Consider the following 19466-nt stretch of genomic DNA (forward strand, 5'->3'; position numbering starts at 1 on the left):
GAGGGAGCGAGAGAGAGACACAGAGCGACAGAGAGAGAGAAACACAGACAGAGAGACAGAGAGAGCGAGGGAGAGACAGAAAGCGAGAGAGAGATGATGCTAGCCCCCACCCATGCGGGTTGGGTGGGCGCCCTCCTGCTCATACACCCCCACCCCCAGGGACAGTCATGGAAGGGCATAGCGTCTCCTTGCTTCCCTTTCCACCCCTGCACAATGCATATTGGGTAGTGCACCCACTCCAGGGCGGTTGGTTGATCGAGGGCATGCATGCTTCAGGAGGGCCATTGCTGTGAATGAGGGCTCTCAGCTGCCGGATTTTTTTGCGTTCACCTCTAAACCCTGAACTACCCAGGCCTGATCACACACACACACACACACACACAGGAGTACTAACCAACAATAGCCACGCACCTCTCTGTAAGTCTACTCCAATTTCTCGTTATCACAGCTAGCTTCACCATTGGCAAAGCCTTTACGTTCTCAATGAATGAGACGGCGCCTCTTTTAAACCACAGAATGGCAATACCATATTGGCTCCTTAACGAATTAACTAAACGTCTGGGTCTGCGCCTGATGTCTGAGTTCAGGAAGTTTAAATGACTGTGTTCTCGGGACTACTCCAATCCGCACGACCGAATGTTTGCTTCCAGCGTTTCAGATGCTGGCGAGATACCAGCAGGAGAAAGGGAGCCTTCAACAAAAAGATAGTTCACAAAGGACGTACCTGGATTAGAAATGAAACACACAGGTAAATCCCACCAAAGAGTCCATCTTTCGCTTTGAACTTGAAAGAACGTAGGGAACAATTAAAAGCTAAATAGCGGGTTTGCAAATGAAACAAAAGATTTACCAAAGAAAAGCATTGGTTTGGGTTTTGCTCATGCGTGTTGCATGGGTGGAGACAGAGTGAACGCAAAGTGAACTTTTGGGTGAGGTGTGACAGTGTGATGTGTACGTTACACATCAGTCCGTCTGTCAGGGGCTAACCTAACCTTCAGGCTGGTAATCCTGACAAACGGATATCAAATACAATTGTATTGGTCACTTACACATCTTTAGCAGACGTTATTGCGGGTGTGGCGATATACAGTATGTAGGCCTACATTGTGTGACATATGAGCTCTGAGTAGCAGCGTCGCCATATACCAGCATACTTACCAACGCTGTATGACATACACACACACACACACACACACACACACACACACACACACACCACACACACACACACACACACACCACACACACACGCCTGATAGAGCAGTGAAAGTGTCGAGGGCCTGGTGGGATTAAGGCTGTTTTGAATGTGAAGGTGTAACCAGCACGACCAGTGAGCCAGTTATAAATCAGGGCTTGATCACTCAAAACACAACACACACACCAAGACGGACGTCCACCACTGCTGCCAAGGAGGATCCACCACGTCCTGCCAACCACCATGCCCACATCCCTCTCAAGAGATGTGCCAGGCAGAGCCAAACACATTATGCATAGACGCCCTTAGAAGACAACTCCGAGGAATAAAACAACACACACAGTCATGTGGCATGGTGTGTGTGTGTGCGCACGCGGTGCGCGTGTGTTCAATACCGCTCTGAATCAAATGAAAGAGTTATTCAATCTTGGGAGCACAGATACAACAAAATCAGCATCCAAGTTTTGTCCTTAATAATACAATATGGTAGGGAACTATTCTCTCATTTACTCAAATTCAGGGATCCATTCTTTTCTTCTTTTATCTTGTTTTAACGAGCTTCCTATCCTATGGTAAAACTGACATTTTCCAGTACAAAAGACAAAGGAATATAGTAATGCAGAAGTGAAAATGACAATATAAGGTATGCCCTGATGATTGATAGACAGAGTTAGAGAGGGATGAAGACGGGGATGAGCAGTAACAGGACCTACCTCTCCCAGGGCCTCGTAGCGTTTCTGGTTCCACCTGTGGAGATCCTCCCGGGCGTTGAATACATACGCCTCGCCCGTCGTGGTGTGCCTCAACCTGCCCTCTGATAGGCCGACAGACAGAGGGAGATAGGCACAGACAGACAGACAAAGACAGACGGAGAGACATACAGACAGACAAAGACAGACAGAGACCGACAGAGAGACAAACAGAGAGACATACAGACAGAAACCGACAGGTAGACAGGAAGATAGACCGAGAGAAAGACGGAAGGACAGACAGAAACAATGTTAATTGAGGCCAATCATTGAGACTGATTGAAACCCTCTCCAGGGGGATTAGTGGGGAGACTTCTTTCAGTATCTCAAGTATTTTTGTTCCAGGGTAGGGGTCATTCTAGCAAACAAATTGAAACATAACTTACAAATTGAAAAATCCTCAGAGAAAATAGCAGGCAGTTTCAAATTCACGGGCTGAATATCAATTAATCAATCAATCACAGTGGCCATTCAAAATGGAAACGACCTCAACTATAAGCGTTCAACTGCGGTTGGGACATGCATGGCAGAAGGGTCTGGAAGGAGAACGTTGGACCAATTCCTCAGGTTCCGAAAGTAAGAGAAAACTAAACGCTGTTCAAACCGACTGCCGCTTAATTATGTCAGGAAAGCTGATGGTAGTGTGAGGGGTGGAGCGGTGCTTGTTAGGTTTCTACCGCCGTACGGACATGCTGAGGTAGTTCCGCCCTGTCAAAAGAAGCAAACTAGCTTTGACCTTCCGTTCAAACTGAGCCCCATGCTTTTCTGCGCCTCTCTCTCTTCACGCAATTAAAAGCGTTTGTGGCTTCGGTTCCCCCCCATCTGGCAGGTACAAGGAGCGCTCTTTCCAGTCACGAGTCCAACGGCCTTCTGGGACGTCTGGCAGCTCAGGCCCAGACAGCAGGTGTGGCGTAAACGCAATCTCCTTCTCATTCCTTCTTTATCTCTCTCTCCCTTTTTTTCCCCTCATCCTGGCCTCGTCACATTTGTCTGTAGCCATATCCACCTGAGATGTGAGGAGGAGAGAGAGAGAGAACACCACAACTGTTCCCCACACTGCCTTTGAGGCTGGGCTTTGAATGTCAGCCAATCAGCATTCACTCTCATTGACCCTGGTAACTCCAATGCCACCGCTCTCTACCAGGCCTAGCCAGCGGGGAGTGACTGACTGAAGTGTATGTGCATTAGGAGTTACATTACGGCAAAAGTGTTTGAATCACTGGGTGGAAACTAGGGATACAAACACAAATTCAGAGCTTTACAGGGAGGAACTTTTTAACACCTGTGTTTATTTTCATAGCCCAGGTTCATTTTACAATAACAGCTAAATGAGGAACAAGCAGAGAATAATATGATGAGGGAGAGAGCAATTCAAGACTGGTAGCTTTTCTCAAGCTAAACAATTATCCCTGCGTCGGTTTAATGCCTCCAAAATACAGAGGTTTACAATGAGGCCATCTATCCTTCCGTTGACACTGCAACATAACGAAGCGCAAAACAGTGTTCAATTTAATTGTGACCTCTAACGACTGCAAAACGCATAACGCTGAAATACTCAAAAGTATACAACCCAAATAGCCGGAGGGTCTCATACTTTCTCAATTATTCCGCAGCGGCAAACCCCGGCCAAACAAAAGCATCATGTTAAGATAAAAGACTGCATAAGCATTTTCATCTCTCCCTAAATTGCACCACTTTGCACCCTGTTATCGTGTGATAAATCTTACACTGCTTACTCGCCCGGCATTACAGCATTTTGCTTTCATCGTTAGCTGTTAGACAACATTTAGCACCGAAAAGCCAGTTTGTCAACACGGAGAACTAATAGCTAGCTTGTGCCTAAGAGATGGGCACGGGGGGGGTATCGGTTTAAAAAGGCGCCCGCGGAAAAGTACCTTGAAGAAATCAATTATACATTCACGGTGGTGAGAGGAGAGATCTACTAAACAACGGTGTGTGTGTGTGTGTGTGTGTGTGTGTGCGTGCCTACGTGCTTGTGTGTATACGAGAGTTCAGCTCCATCGCCTCCACAACACGGCCTCTCAGAGGATTATGTTTCCGCAACTTTTCTCCTCTTTTCTAGCATAATTAGCATGCCGTTCTCGATTTTGGAGCTTAATTAGGTGTACATAACCTTGGATTTCCAGTAATGAAAAACCAGAGGGCTACTGTGATGAAGCCATCATCTTTATAATTAAGATACCTGTATCAACTGTACACAGCCTCCTATATATATATATTAATTTCATTACATGGTCACATTTCTTTATACACTATAGACGTAGGCTAACTTTGCCGCTGGAGTGAAGAATACCGTACAGTCATGGCAGCGCTGAGCCGGAGGGACTTTAGTTTGAATAGAAATGATATTCTTGGAGAGGAGAGTGAAGAAAGACACCCAGGCAGGCTCCTCAGAAGTGGCAGCCCGGGCCTGTTCTTAGGCCAGGTTATGCAAATCCTCCGTCAGATTGAGCGCAAGGCTGAGTAGGTTACTGACAGGCCGTATAGTACACAACATGTCCTCAGCCACAGTACAGCCACACAGTCAGCAGAGACTGTGACAGAGAGAGAGAGAGAGAGAGAGAGCAGTGCAGGAGAAAGAAAGAAAGAAGGAGGGGGAGAGGCCACTGGGAGAATATTAAGAACCAAACACACCAGGACTCCACCTGGGATGAAATAATCCATACATACAGAATATAAATGATATGACTTACGCTCGTTGAAGGCATACTCAAACTCTTCAAGCGTCTTGGGGAAATTGAGCGGAGGTTCGTCCTTCTTCATGAGTTCGTCCAGGTCTATCCTGGACAACAGGTCTGGGTCAGGTGTGGGGAGGGACACAGGAAATCTATATTAGCTACATTTGCACTTAGCCGTGCTAAAACACAGTGGGCGGACTTTTCGTGGTGCAAAATCATTGTGCAAAGTGCAACAAAAAAATACCATAAACCTCAATCTGTTAGCGTGATTTAATTTGACATTTTTCTTCAACAATGTGTCTTATACGGAGGCAACTACTTATGTATTGCTCAGTATAAACTCTTTACAAACATTTGCCTTCTTATAAACACACGTTGTTTTAAATTAAATCACACTGCGAGATTGAGGTTTACAGTGTTTTTCCGCACTTAGCACAATGATTCCGCAATACGAAAATGTTGCTCAAAGGCAGTCATACAGAATATAGGCCTAGCTTCATCTCATCTGCTGCTTAATTTGTTTGTTTTTATGGATGCCAGGACTCCCAGGGGCCATACTTGTGAACCTTTGCTTAGACCATGGCTTAAACCATTAGTCTAAAATGGCTAGCTGCTAGCTTTTCTCATAGGTCAACCTGGCCAAATTACCCACGATGCTGAGGACCTCCAGCTGAGCAGATAATTCTCCGGTAACAAAATGACAAATCAACCCAGCAGTGACCTTAAAAAGTAGAGCCGATCCAATTGCATTTGTTCAACAGGTCAAATTGGCCACCAGAAGCAGATTGTTAAAGCAGATTGTTATATTTGTTACCCATGGTTTAAGTGAAGTGTGCCAATATATTGTTGCATGATGCTTCCTTGACTAGGCTACTGACATCATACAAAGTTCAAAAGGGTTTTCGCATACGTGACAAAATGACACGGTTTTGCTCATCCATTCAACACGCATCCATGCACTGAAAAAGACTAGGAGGATCATATAACATGTAACTTTGCATTCAGACATCGTAAAAGTCAAAAGACTCTCGCGGTGTTGTCAAACAGCAGTCATTTACCCATACTGCAAGCCTGGAGTGGTAGTGTGATCAATTAAAGTAATCTACTCCATGGTGTTGGCATATGGTGGCTTTGACTTGGAATCCCATTTGGGTCAAGATTATTTTTAAGGAGAAAACCCTCCACTGCTGGTCCTCAATTGAAATAGAGCAAATGTGACGAAGTAGCCGGTTATCAAAACCCATATAAAACCTTAAAGTGTAGACGTCTATGTCATTTTGCCTATATTCATGGTGGTGACTGATATTTCTGTATTAGACCTATCCATAGCCTGCGTTTTGGTCCGAGTGTTGCCTGCTCTTCGATTCACGGCACAACCACAAAATAACTATTTAAACCGACGTTGGGCGACCGTGTCCAAAAAAAGGGTGTTGATATAGGTGTACACAAGCACAGCTAAAAACACATCCATGACAAAGAACGCTCTGTTCTTGATGGGAATGTCTATATAGGCTAGTCCAGTTAGTAAATAGCAAGTTACAAAATTGACAGGAAAGCACAATCAAATGATGTGTCTTTTACTGCATCGGCGTGGTGGAAAAAGTACCCAATTGTCATACTTAAGGGATTGTCACTTAACATACTGTGACATTGCTGGCGGGACCATCTTGGTTGAACAGAATGTAACTCATTAAAAAGGCTAGGTATTCTGTGCTATAGTAGTGTTTCTTCTCATTATAGCGTCATAATATACACTATCACTAATTGGGCCTATTACAAAAGGAAACAAAACCTAGGCTATGGGACGTGGTTAGCGGTCATAACAAAAAACACTGATTGCTACATAGCTTTTTGGACTTTTACATTAGCAATACCCTTCGAATAATATAACTTATGCCTCATGAGCTTAGTTCAACTGTGTTACCCCATCAGAACCCAAAATATAATCTTGTTTACTCCATTATTGTTTGTTAACAATGAAACGTAAACAAACACCGTATAGCCTCAAAACATGGTTAAAACCATCATTTTGATATCAGAGACGTCCTTGCACCCATAGCGCTGTATGAATTAGATGTTTTTTGTGCCTGATTCCCAAATACCGTTTTCTCCTTTCTTGTTTTCCAGGTTTATGTTTTCCACATTTTTGGGAGGGGAGGGGGCGGGGCTCTCAAAATCATACTTATTTAATAGAAAAACAACAAAATTGGATGTTCTAAGTCCATAAAAATGCTTAAACCACATCAGGAGACCACTTTGAGATCTGGAAAATAAATCGAACACATTTGGATTTTGGGGTGTAGTTACCCTTTTACTGCCATTGTTTTTGATTAGTGGTGTTTCTGCAGCGCTCATAAAATTGCAGAGTTTGCAAAACAAATGGCCACTGGATTGATGCAAATAATCATTATATCATTCTGCCAGGTAGGCATACGCTACTTGGTAGTTAAAATATAACCAGAAGGTTACAATTAGCATCATTGCTAACGGCTACAGAAAGTGTAGACATGCAGGCGCGCACACACACAGAAATAAACTTTTTGTGCTTACAGAACATTTCTGGGATATTTTATTTTATCTCATAAAACCAACACTTTATATGTTGCGTTTGTATTTTTGTTCAGTATAAGTTCAATAAATCTCGTGTTCCTACGACGTAGAACAGATTTTTGAATATTGTTGAATTCCGTGATTCCGTCCGCGTTCTTCACAATGCAGACTTTATAGGGCCCTAAGAGTGGTTACAATACTCCAGCCCCATCCCTCAGCTGTTTAACAAAACTGAGGTGTGTTCCTGCTTTGTTATTGTTTGAACTACAAATTGCCCCTTCAATAGTCTCCCGATCTGTTCCATATAAATAGTTGGTGTTCAGCCTTTATAGGGAAAAGCATCCTTAATAGGCCTAGGCTTAACCAGTCAATTCAAACATGGCTATGTCCCATCTTTACTAAAAACTGTGGAAAGACAAAGTGGTTGTTGAGAGGAGAAAATCTCAAACCTATAGGCTTCAGCCTAAGAGGGCAAGCACATTTCTCCCTTTAGCAGGATCATACTAAAGTCCTTCCTACTCTAATAGACTAAGTCCCCTCTGCAAACAAATGTTGACAGACAGTAGGAGCGTGCTGAAGATAGTTACGATGAACCCACCTCCACAACTTGCACTTTTCACAAGTCTCCATTCGCCCCGAAAACACACATTACCTTGGACACCAATGAATACAAGTTTGCTCGTTTATCAATTACTTTCGAGCTGCGAGTGTGCACAGCAAAATACAATATTTTCAGGGTACTATACACAAACCCAAACTCATCTGCACAAGGAAGGAAATACCAGTTACCTAGTTGCTCACCTTTCAGGGCAGTAGTTTTCTCTTTATTCTCTTGACCGGGAATCTGGGCCATAGTTATCCACAAAATGAACAGTATAAAAGTACAGGGTCAAGCAAGCATGGAGCTTCTCTTCTTGTGGATCACTGCTGGTTAGCGTTACTCTACATGGAAGGGAATAGAAAATTATTGATTGTTTGTAGAACAGTAGTTAGTTACAATGTACTTTAACAACGACATTGTTTGTATGGTAGAGGGAGGTACATTATAGTGAAGGCAGCACATTCATTTCTAGTAATAGTAACAAGGAATGATTTCACACAGGTATGCACAAGGCATTGTATCCATCTTGAGTAACGTTAGTTAGCAAGGCACACAGAGAAAACCACTTCCCCTTACAATTTCATGTCTGGCATTTCTTGGCACCACTGTTGTAACCACACTGCATTGTGCGGTAACATAACGACTACCGTGTAGTTATTGCATAGCCTAATTTAATGTGGCTAGGTAATGTAGACTATTTAGCTAGCTAAACAATACACATGCAGAAGTGTGCAACTAAGTTAACTAGCTAGCCACCTTAGCTAGCTGAAGTAACAACAAACACTGCCATATCAAAACGCGTATGTTACAATTTATACAGCGCAGGGCGAGCGACTGTCTAGGTCAAAAGACAGACACAGGCAACCCAGATGTATTCATGCATAAAATAACAACCAAATGCTAGGGACTGAGAGTGCATTCATGCCAGTGAAGGCACGTCCAAGAGAGAAGCATTCGTTTCACACGTGTGCATGGCAGACGTAAACGCCAGTGAAATACTACTTTATTTTAGTCATGCATTTAGCTTCAAACACATACCACCACTACAAGCGAATATCCAAAATAACAATAAGCCAGCATCCCCTGCTTCCTTAAAATGTACAAAAACAGGAAGGAATCTCAGAATTGGAAGCTTCCGGGTTACCGAGACAACCGTCTGGAAGGAATATTTAAAGGGACAGCTCCACGCTTGTTTCACCCACCATGGTTCACACTGGAATAATCACATTCGATTTTCTCATCCTATGCCCCCCCCTCCACCACCACCACCACCACCACATCCCTACAACAATGTTTTCAAAAGTATAAGCAGTTTTAATCCTCCAAAATAAACATTATATCCCAAAGGCAGGATAGGTTTACTGCCCGAATAAATATGTGTCCTTACATTTGCTCAGGGATATCAAAGAGTCCTAACTCCTGGAGAAGCATATTCTCCTCCGAAACATTAGAATAAGCTCTTCTTTGGAATTCCCTCCTGTGTAGACACAACCAAATCAAAGCTTCCATTCTGTCCTGAGAATAGAGGAGAGAAGCCCATTATGTAAACCCTACAATCTTACAGGAGCAGTGGCTTAATACATTTCTACACCAATATGAAAATAATGATTTGCTTATCGTTATATTATATTAAATGTAAGCAGCACAGTTTTTCAGATGAAGCAAAATAATAGTTTGAGAGCATTTTGTTGTTGCTAGTATAAGTATTCTACTAGTAGTTCATATACTGTATGTATCCTACTGATCACACATTTGAATGAAACTAGGAAAAACAGCAACATATCTGTCTAGTTGACACGCTATGTATGTACAGCGGAATAAATAGCAATGTAATGTGATGAAATCATGAAGAAAATATATTATTTATTATTTTCATGTTTAATTCTGGTAGATTCTGTCTCATCTCATGAATAAGAAAATACAGAAAACCTGGAAACAAAAAGTATCATAAATCACAAATAACAAACTATTCTCTCAGCGTACAAATGTCTGGCTGGTGTTATATGGTGGGACACATTCTGGTGACATTGTGTAATCATAACACATCTTTTCCTCTAAATCGGGGGATTTGAAGTGACTTTTTTTGTGAACTGGGGAAAAAATATGCTGACACCAATGCCTTTACACAAGCTTCTTCAACTTCAGTGATCACATAGTCCCCGGATAAACATATTCTCAAGCAAACAAACTCTGCCTCCAATCCAGAAACCTGTCCCGTGGATGTGCACCAAAAATATGAAATCCCAGTGATAACAAACAAGGAGAAGAGAGTGTGTCTCTGGGTACACATAGATGAAATCATTCATGCAAGTACGCACACACACGCAGGCAAGCCCACACACACACGCGCACACACACAGGCGAGCACACATGCATATACACACACCCAGGGTTTGGAAGTAACCGATTACATGCAATCTGTTACATGTCATTCTTTTTTAACTAACTGCAATCAGTAATGATACCCCAAATAAATTGTGATCAGATTCCGGATACTTTTGAAAAACGACATGATTACTTCTTGGATTACTTTTAAATTCAGAAAATACATGACGACACCTTTCTCTTTTCTCAATGACATTCAATTCAGCATTGAAAAAAGTACACAAGATTAAGTTTGATCCACCTGAGGGAGGCTGACCACAAGTCAGAGGTCACTACAATGGCACACCAAATGCATTTGATGGATCCTTTTTGTCTTCTTCTAATGCCTCCCTTCACACTCATGGGAATTGGCCTACATGGATTGGGCTATACTGAAATGTTACTTACAGAAGAAATATGAAACACATATTATGCATCAGCATGGTAGCAATTGAAAGGGAACAGTTTAGGATATTATGGGGAAATTATTAGACTAAAGTTCACCTGACACAAGACTGAATCCGAATATTACACTATTGATTTTATGTACATTTTACACTTACTGTATTTTGTTGCATTTGTTGATAACGAAATCTGAAAATACTCTGGATACATTCAGTAATAAGACTATTCCTGGAAAATGTGGGGTAGGTGCAACATAAGACAAAACATTACAAGGGTTTGAGTGAGAGGACTAACTGATGCCTCCAAGTGGACACACACCTCTCCAAAGTGTGCCCAATTCCCTAAGCAATTTCAATGCACTTTTAGACTCAAAGAAGAGTCTTCAACTATAAGTTCTATATTTTTTTAGCTCTCCTAGCTGTGCCGTTGAGGACCTAGAGTTTCATTTCCAACCCAACCCAGCATCTCCGCCGTCACACAATCGCCAACAAGCTCTCACAGTCTCACGTCAGAATCAAACGTTCATCCATGTTTCTCAAACATAACATTTCGAAGTGTTTTGGTGACTTCTCTGTATCGTTCCAAGGTTAAGTTTAGGCATTCATCTGAATTCTTAAGGTTAGGCATTAACTCAGAATGGTTAAGGTAAGGGTTAATGTTTGGGATAGGCTTAAAACAAACCTTTTAGGGTTAGGGTTATCGCTGGATTCAAACATGCAACCTTTCGAAGCAGAGGCAGATGCTTACACCCATCCATCATGCCTGTCAACACCAAGCACTGACTGATGCGCCTAGTGGCCGGTCTCCACATCATCTCCCTACGTCCTCAGACATGGATGGATGTCGAATACTGACTTGTATCACGGGTGATCTGCCTGCATTTACTTTTGTTCTATCGCCAACATGACTAGCTAAGTTATAAAATACGATATTACAGTGTTGGGCTTTCACAGGGTAATTCAGAGAAAAATATCGTAATTTTGGTGCGCATAGAAAGGAGTCGTGAGTGCATTTAGGTGCGTGTTCCGGGGCAAATGTTCTTCACAATAAACAAACATAGGCTCATTCTGTTCAGAACGACCCAGGGTGTGACGCCATGTCATCTTCCAACTGTACATCAAACGTGGGGATCATAAACACTGATACTGTGTATGACATGAGTTTTATGATATGGAAATGTGAAGTGCTTATATGACATCAAAGCGGTATCTATTATAAATCCTCAACGTCTCATCTTTCACAATACATCGAGACGTCTTCATTTACAGCATTTCCCTCACTCAGGCAACAAAAACTTTGCAAAATGTACCCAATTACTGGGAGGGATGGGGCAAACGTCTTGTCATGCGCGACGCTCAAATTCAGAACAGCTGTCAGTCAAACCCCATACTGCGCCAGATCCAGAGCTCTGACATCATGTATAGCATGTTACTGTACAGCCATTACAAACCAATTTAGGCACTTGTTAAAAATCTGCAATTGTCACTCCCTGTACGGGTATGAGTGTAAAGGGCTACATGGAAAGTAATCCAAAAGCAACTGAAATGAATCAGATTACGTTACTGAGTTTGGGTAATACAAAAGTTGCATTACTGATTACAACTTTGGACAGGTAACTAGTAACGGATAACATTTACAAAGTAACGTACCCAATCCCCCCACGCACGTACACACGCACGCACGCACGCACGCACACACACACACACACACACACACACACACACACACACACACACACACACACACACACACACACACACACACACACACACACACACACACACACACACACACACACACACACACACACAGCTTCTCCCTAAGCCGTACTGCACAGACGTTACAATGTTTCTCGTTTAACACAAAGGGCTTTTGGAGGAAGGAGCGCAGCAGATTTAATTGATGATGTTTGCTGCTGCATGCTGTTCATCCTGGGCTGCCTGGGTGACTCCGGGGGGGGCCTTGGGATCCAGGGCTCTGGTTGAAGTAGGCTTTCTGCAGCTCCTCCACCAGAGGCTTCTCTTCATCTTCCAGAGCTGCACCATCCTGCATCTCCCACCTGGAACACACATACAGACAGACAGACAGACATATACACAGTGCTTAGTTAGTTACCAGAGTTTTCTATCATCTATAACACACACATATCACAGCTCTGTCTGACAAAGAAAGGCAAAGACAGAGACAGAGACACACACAAACACACACACGCACACACACATACTTCTCCCTCAGATTCTGCCAGGTTCAGCACAGAGATCAAGTGGAGAATACTCCTATGCCCACACCACGTGCACACAGTGCACTCTCGCAGATGTACAATGTTGGTATAAAAACCAAGATGTACACTGTGAAGTTTCCATATGGGAATGAGCCTTGGTATTTCGGAGTGTACAATATGTCAGATTCGGAGCTCTCACTGTCAGCCTGTGTATAGAACTCTATGTTTTACATACAAGCGTGAGAGGACTGCTCCCAAAAGAGGATCTAGGAAACATCAACACGGTGGAAAATGAGGAAGAAAAACCGAAGCTTTCTCTCTGACAATGTTGAAATATTGATGGGGAGTGCACATACACTGGTGGTTCACTTCAACTGCTTATCTCACAGCAAACAACTCCTGACCCTCTAGTGGGAAGCACAGTATCACAGCACAGTGGACAACTCATAAGGGACAGGTATGATCAGTGTCGGACTGGGTTTACACTTAAACGGATAGATCAGGATTGTGGCAATGAAGCCCTTGATCTTCTTCCCCAGAGTCAGAGGAACTCGAGGAGACCATTTTGATGTCTGTGCGTGCAGTTTGAAGGAAGTTGATAGCTACTGTAGCGTTAGCATGGTCTTGCGAAACTACCTCTTAACTTCCTTCATACTGGACACAGAGACATACAAATGGTATCCACGATTTCATCTGGCTCTGGGGAAGTAGATACAGGGCCTCATTGCCAAAATCCCAAACTATCCCTTTAAGGTGCCCAACTCCTTTACCTTTCCCTGTCCCTCTTCACCCTCTTCTCTCTTTTTCCACTACTTTTCTCCCTCGAGAGAAAGCCGGCCCTTTGAGCTGTGACTGTGGTCAATCAAATGTTAATATCTATATGGAGAGAGAATGAGCGGAAGGTCGAGTCATGTCGTCCTATCTAAAGAGAACTCTATCGAACTGTAAATGATTGCATTTTCATTGCAATCTCTGTCTCCTTTTATTGACCCCCCCCCCACCTCCCTCGCCTATATATTCACCATATCTTCAAACGGGGGAAGGTAGACGTATTGTATATGTGTGAGAGGGAGAGCTTTGACTATGTGACGCATTCCATGCATACAAAAGAGCGGGCTCCTCCATGCGAGCGCTTTGATGGAGTTTCTGCCTCAGTCATTGTGTGTATCCGGCCGAATCAGACATCCTCTTTCTCTTCCTCTCCCGCACTGTCACCGTGGTAATTACCGCCTATACGGGGAGGATTTGTTTATGTAAATATGTGCATTTGATGCATGGGGCCCATCGCACATGTCTGCTCTCTTCTCCACGGCCTCTTTTCCTCAGTCTCCTCTCCCTCTCCATCTCTCCCTCTCTCTATCATCGAGCCAGCGGACTGTCACCTGATAGACAGACCAACGAGGGGGAGGGTGAGGGGTGGAGAGGAGAGGAGAGAGAGAGGGGGGGGTTAGTTAAGTCAGCCTCTCCTTATGACAACTCTATACCTTCCTGAAGCCACCACACACCGACACTAGAGTAGAAATGATGGGGTGGGGAGTAGGAGAGAGGAGCAACAGCTATACCTCATGACTATTACACTACACAGTTCAATAAAAATCCAATCACGTCGCTTTATCATCCTATAGTCAGCCATGATTTGAACCCCCCCCAAAACAAATAATGGGAACATGAAAAACATAATATTTACAAATGTCACAGACGTGCAAAATGAACCATGGGAGGAGGGAGGGAGGGATAGAGGGAGTGAGTAGGGGAGGAAGGCAGGAAGAAACGCTAAAGGTTTTTCAATGTTTAATTTTCAAATAGGATTAAGCAGAATGACATTTAGCTGAAGGTTACTGGCTGAGCGAAGCGACGCATTGTCTTAGCTGATATTGATATTCAGGAAGCGCTCCGCTTGTCACTGGGACAAACAGAGTTGATGAATGAGAAGCCTTTCTGCAGGAAGGTGTTAAGTGCAAATTTACAAGAGGAGAGAGAGAGAGAGAGAGAGAGAGAGAGAGAGCGAGAGAGAGAGACAGAGAGAGAGAGAGAGAGAGAGAGCGAGAGGTCTAACATACCAACACTTGCCATGTATATATCTAAGCTACCTTATGCTACGAACACTATACAATGTCCAGACAGTGCAGTTTCACATTCACAACGCCAACTGTCCTAGACCCTGACAGAAATGCATTCTAACTGGGACTGAGGGTGATTTAGCTTTAAAAACACACACCAACAATATGTGATTCTATCGCTGTAGCTAATTTGAGCGAGTGAAAAAAAAACAATGCTGTTTATAAATTCAGTTTCAAGTAGGCTAAAGTTGACAATAACTTCACAGCATCCTCATTTCAGAAGTTTCCTTGGAATTTACATCTTAATAAGGGGAGCCTTACCCTTTAATTCCTACAGGCTGGGCTCATTCCTCATGCATTAATACTGGACTTGCTGACTAGGCGGTTCCTCTGAATACGGAATAGGACACACATATTAAGACTCATATATTTACTGTATTGATGTCACAGGAGATTGTTTAAAAAGAATCCCAAAAATAAACCTGATGTACTTCGATAGGAATGTATGGGCACAATATTTAAGCCAATGTCGGCTAGCTGCAATGATAGATACACTCTGATGTATGGGAGCTAATTCTGACAGTCAACCTTCATATCAATGTCCGTCGCATCTGGAATTAAAGCCATTCTCAGGGATTATCAGTGTGTAAATGACCTCCAGTACCTTCCTTCAGTTAGAATCTTACAAATCTACATTTACTCAGGCTATATTATCATTTTACTTAAACCAACTCTCTACTGAGATCGAGTGCTATAGTGCCAGGACAATCCAGCAGGAAAAAGATAGACTAGAGAGAGAGAGAAAGGAAGTGAGAGAAGGAGTGATGGCAATTGTGTGAGCTGTCAGTGTCGGAGTGGTTTTCCTCAGAGTGGCGTGTTTGTGCTGCGCTGGGTGCCAGCGCAATCCCCGACAGGTACCCGTGTTTGTTTAAAAGGGTGCCTGTCAAACATAGAGCCACACGGCGCGAGACACTTTGGCTAAATGAGTCTGACAAGGACCTAATCAGGGCCTTTACACATGCTGAGGGCCTCAAGGATCCATCATAACCCAAACCTAAACATTTAAAGTGCTCAACTTTCCAAAGGTCAGTGCTTTCCGTGCATGCCAGGATGATACATGTCAGCAGAGAGGGAGAGCTGAACATTGGTCCTCCACAGGCCTGCTGCAGTAGTCGGTGATATGGGATAAGGATATGGCACTACATTTCATGCTCCTGCATTTGCCCTTTTGTATTTACGTTACACTGTGTGAGTGGGCACTTTTAGACGTTACACTGAGCACTTCTACACAACACACCAACTACTGCTGGGACGAAAATCATGGTGAACCACAAAGGTTGTGCTTCCCAAGTGATAGGAGATGTGTCGATGTGTATTGTGTGTGTGTGTGCGCGCGCGTGTAAGAGAGACAGACAAACACAGAGAGCGAGTGAAAAAGGTAGGAAGACGCCCCGTAGCAAACGGGCCCAAGTTAGTGTAACTGACAAGTTCACAATGCAGAGCAAAGGTCAGCTCTGAACTCAATTTCCATTGAGGAGTCATCTCCAATTCAATTTGTATACCTGACTTCCCTTGGCTAAGAGCGGGATGACAATTGTAACTGACAAGCATGGAACGGGACGGTGAATTTGAATATTGACAAGACAGAGAGTTGACAGAAGGAATTATACTCCAGCTAGAGCATTAGTCTATCAAAAGGGAACACCTACTATCTTCAGCACAATGTGTATGTCCATGGCCCTGCGCAAATGTAGCTACTGTGGCTACATTTGAACATAATCTAAAAGTTAAACTCTTTAGAATGTTCCCTACTTTAAAGCGAAACCTATACCTCATGCACACATTAGAGAGCTGGATATCCGCACGCTTCCACACTACAACACCCAGAACCCACTCTGTTCATACCGAAGAGTTCCTCTGGTCTCTGGTCCAACCATTGAGATGAATACATGATCTGTATGATACCGTCTCTCTACCCATACAGCAGTGTTCCTCTGTCAGCGGTCAATCTGTGTCATCAGAGTGACTCTATGTGAAGGCCCTGCTCTATAGCCACAGAGTCTCTGCTGCCCTGGCACGTCAAAGCCGGCCCGTCGCCTACCAAGCACGCGCCCTCCGGACTCGCTCGAAGGCGAGCGATGGAGCGCCTGACCAAAGGGCCACCGACAGATCTGTGAGCGCCCTTTGAAATAGGACGCGCACACGCACACAGCGTCACACACCACCGCACACAAACCCACACGGGCTGCCTCACACCCACGCAGCGGATTTAAACCCTCAATCCCAGCAGTGATGAGACCCTCACATCCGAGGACACGGTCGTGACCAAAGGACCCTCTCCAGATATAAACCCCCTGGCTATACATCCCCTAAATGTACGCACGCACGCCCACACACACACACGCACACACCCACACCAACACCAACACACCCACCTACACAGACAGACACACTAATGCCTTCCCCGCACTACAGAGGGAGACAGGGAGGAGGGAGTGAGGGGTGATAGAGATATAATGTTGTGACTGAACACGGCAGCAAAGTTCAGGTCTGCGACACAAACCTCTTAGAGAGAGTTTGGTGGCAAGACTTGGCTTGAAGAGTTTCCTGCAGTAAGATCTAAGTGACTATGATTTTCAATTGAAAATAATCATCACCTTATAGATTGACCAATGTTCATAGACATTCATTTCACATAGACATTCATGTCACATAGACATTAATTTGACATAGACATTAATTTCACATAGACATTCATGTCACATAGACATTCATTTCACATAGACATTCATGTCACATAGACATTCATGTCACATAGACATTCATGTCACATAGACATTCATGTCACATAGCCATTCATTTCACATAGACATTCATGTCACATAGACATTCATGTCACATAGACATTCATTTCACATAGACATTCATTTCACATGGACATTCATGCCACATAGACATTCATTTCACATAGACATTCATGTCACATAGACATTCATGTCACATAGACATTCATTTCACATAGGCATTCATTTCACATGGACATTCATGTCACATAGACATTCATTTCACATAGACATTCATGCCACATAGACATTCATTTCACATAGACATTCATGCCACATAGACATTCATTTCACATAGACATTCATAACACCATTGAGGGTGAAACTCCAGTATGGAGTTTGATCAGGTGACCATTCCTTTGTGAGGGTGGTTCTGGGTCTTCAACATTCTCAAGTCACTTAGATTGTGCAAATTTGCACTGGCTTAATTAATGAATAATCAAATCCACGCTCTAAATTAATGGGGCCATTTCCATATTAATATGTTTGCCTCCTGACTGTGTATTTGTTTTTACTGCAGCGAGGAAAGTTGCAATTATTCTACAGTTAGCTATATCAATTATGTTGGTACTACAGGAACTGATTACTGCCATTGGTATGGACTGCATCATCTACCACCACCCAGAAGGAATGATGCCTTCTCTGGGAGAGAGAAACACACAACACAATCACCAACCAGTGATCTCTGGAGCTATGCAGTTCAATCAACTCACCAACCTCTCCCAGTGTTAGTGAGAGCAGCACGGCAGCTCTTCTCCTCCCAGTGCTTGACTCAGGCCTTTGTTCAGCACTGGTTGGCCTGGCGGTGCTCATACGGTTAGCTGTGGCACCTCTCACTAAAATAGATCCCTGGAAGGTTGGGACTCTCAGAGAGAAGGCGGGAAGCCCCGGACCTCTTTGCTTGAGCTAAATCATGACCCGCACCGCAACTCTCGACAGGACACACAACCACTGTCAGTAAGACCAAGGAGCTGATCGTAGACTACAGGAAACGGGGGGCGAGCACGTCCCCATCCACATTAGGGAGGTTGAAGTGGACCGGGTCTAGAGCTGCAAGTTCCTCAGTGGACTTAAAATGGTCCATACACACACGCAAACAGTCGTGAAGAAGTCGTGCCAGTGCCTCGTACCTGTCAGGAGGTTGAAAAAATGTGGCATGGGTTCTCAAATCCTCAAAAAGTTCTACTGCTGCACCATTGAGAGCATCTTGACTGGCTGCATCACTGCTTGGTATGGCAACTGCACCGCCATTGATCGCATGGTGCTACAGAGTGTGGTGCGGACAGCCCAGTACATCACTGGGGATGAGCTCCCTGCCATCCAGGACGTCTATATCAGGCTGTGTGAAAGGAAGGCCCGGAAAATAGCTAAAGACTCCAGCCACCCAAGCCATAGACTGTTCTCTCTGCTTCCGCATGGAAAGTGGTACCGGAGCAACAAGTCTGACACCAACAGCCTCCTGAACAGCTTCTATCCCACAAGCCATAAGACTGCTAAATACTGTAGCTAACAAAATGGCTACATGGACAATCTGCACTGACCCTATTTGATTTTAGATTGATTTTAGTCTCTATGCACACTCACACACACTGACACTCCAACACACACACACACACACATTCATACTTACTCTACACACTCACACACACTGACACTCCAACACACACACACACACACACACACACACACACACTTTCTCACAGACACACATAACATGCACACACATTCATACTTACTCTACACACACACACACACACACACACACACACACACACACAC

The 19466-nt window shown here is 43.8% G+C and overlaps 2 protein-coding genes across 7 annotated transcripts in view; both read right to left on the reverse strand.

Moving 5' to 3' along the window:
• Positions 1-8952, reverse strand: part of arb2a (ARB2 cotranscriptional regulator A) — a 198225-nt gene extending 189273 nt beyond the window's left edge. For 4 of the 5 annotated variants that reach the window (XM_029762143.1, XM_029762146.1, XM_029762147.1 and 1 more), the window contains exons 1-4: positions 8833-8952; positions 7995-8135; positions 4659-4760; positions 1909-2009 (exon numbers count right to left, since the gene is read on the reverse strand). In XM_029762143.1, the coding sequence (XP_029618003.1) occupies positions 1909-2009; positions 4659-4760; positions 7995-8046 (255 nt within the window). In that variant the 5' untranslated portion in view covers positions 8047-8135; positions 8833-8952. The other variant, XM_029762144.1, reaches the window with a different exon arrangement.
• A 3481-nt stretch (positions 8953-12433) lies between these two features.
• The window catches only part of kiaa0825 (KIAA0825 ortholog), a 148335-nt gene continuing 141302 nt past the window's right edge, over positions 12434-19466 (reverse strand). For both annotated transcript variants that reach the window (XM_029762151.1, XM_029762150.1), the window contains one exon: positions 12434-12622. In XM_029762151.1, coding sequence (XP_029618011.1) covers positions 12490-12622 — 133 coding nt within the window. In that variant the 3' untranslated portion in view covers positions 12434-12489. The remainder of the gene's footprint in view (positions 12623-19466) is intronic.

Source organism: Salmo trutta, chromosome 9, assembly GCF_901001165.1.
Source record: "Salmo trutta chromosome 9, fSalTru1.1, whole genome shotgun sequence".
In the NCBI taxonomy this organism is placed as follows: Eukaryota; Metazoa; Chordata; class Actinopteri; order Salmoniformes; family Salmonidae; genus Salmo; species Salmo trutta.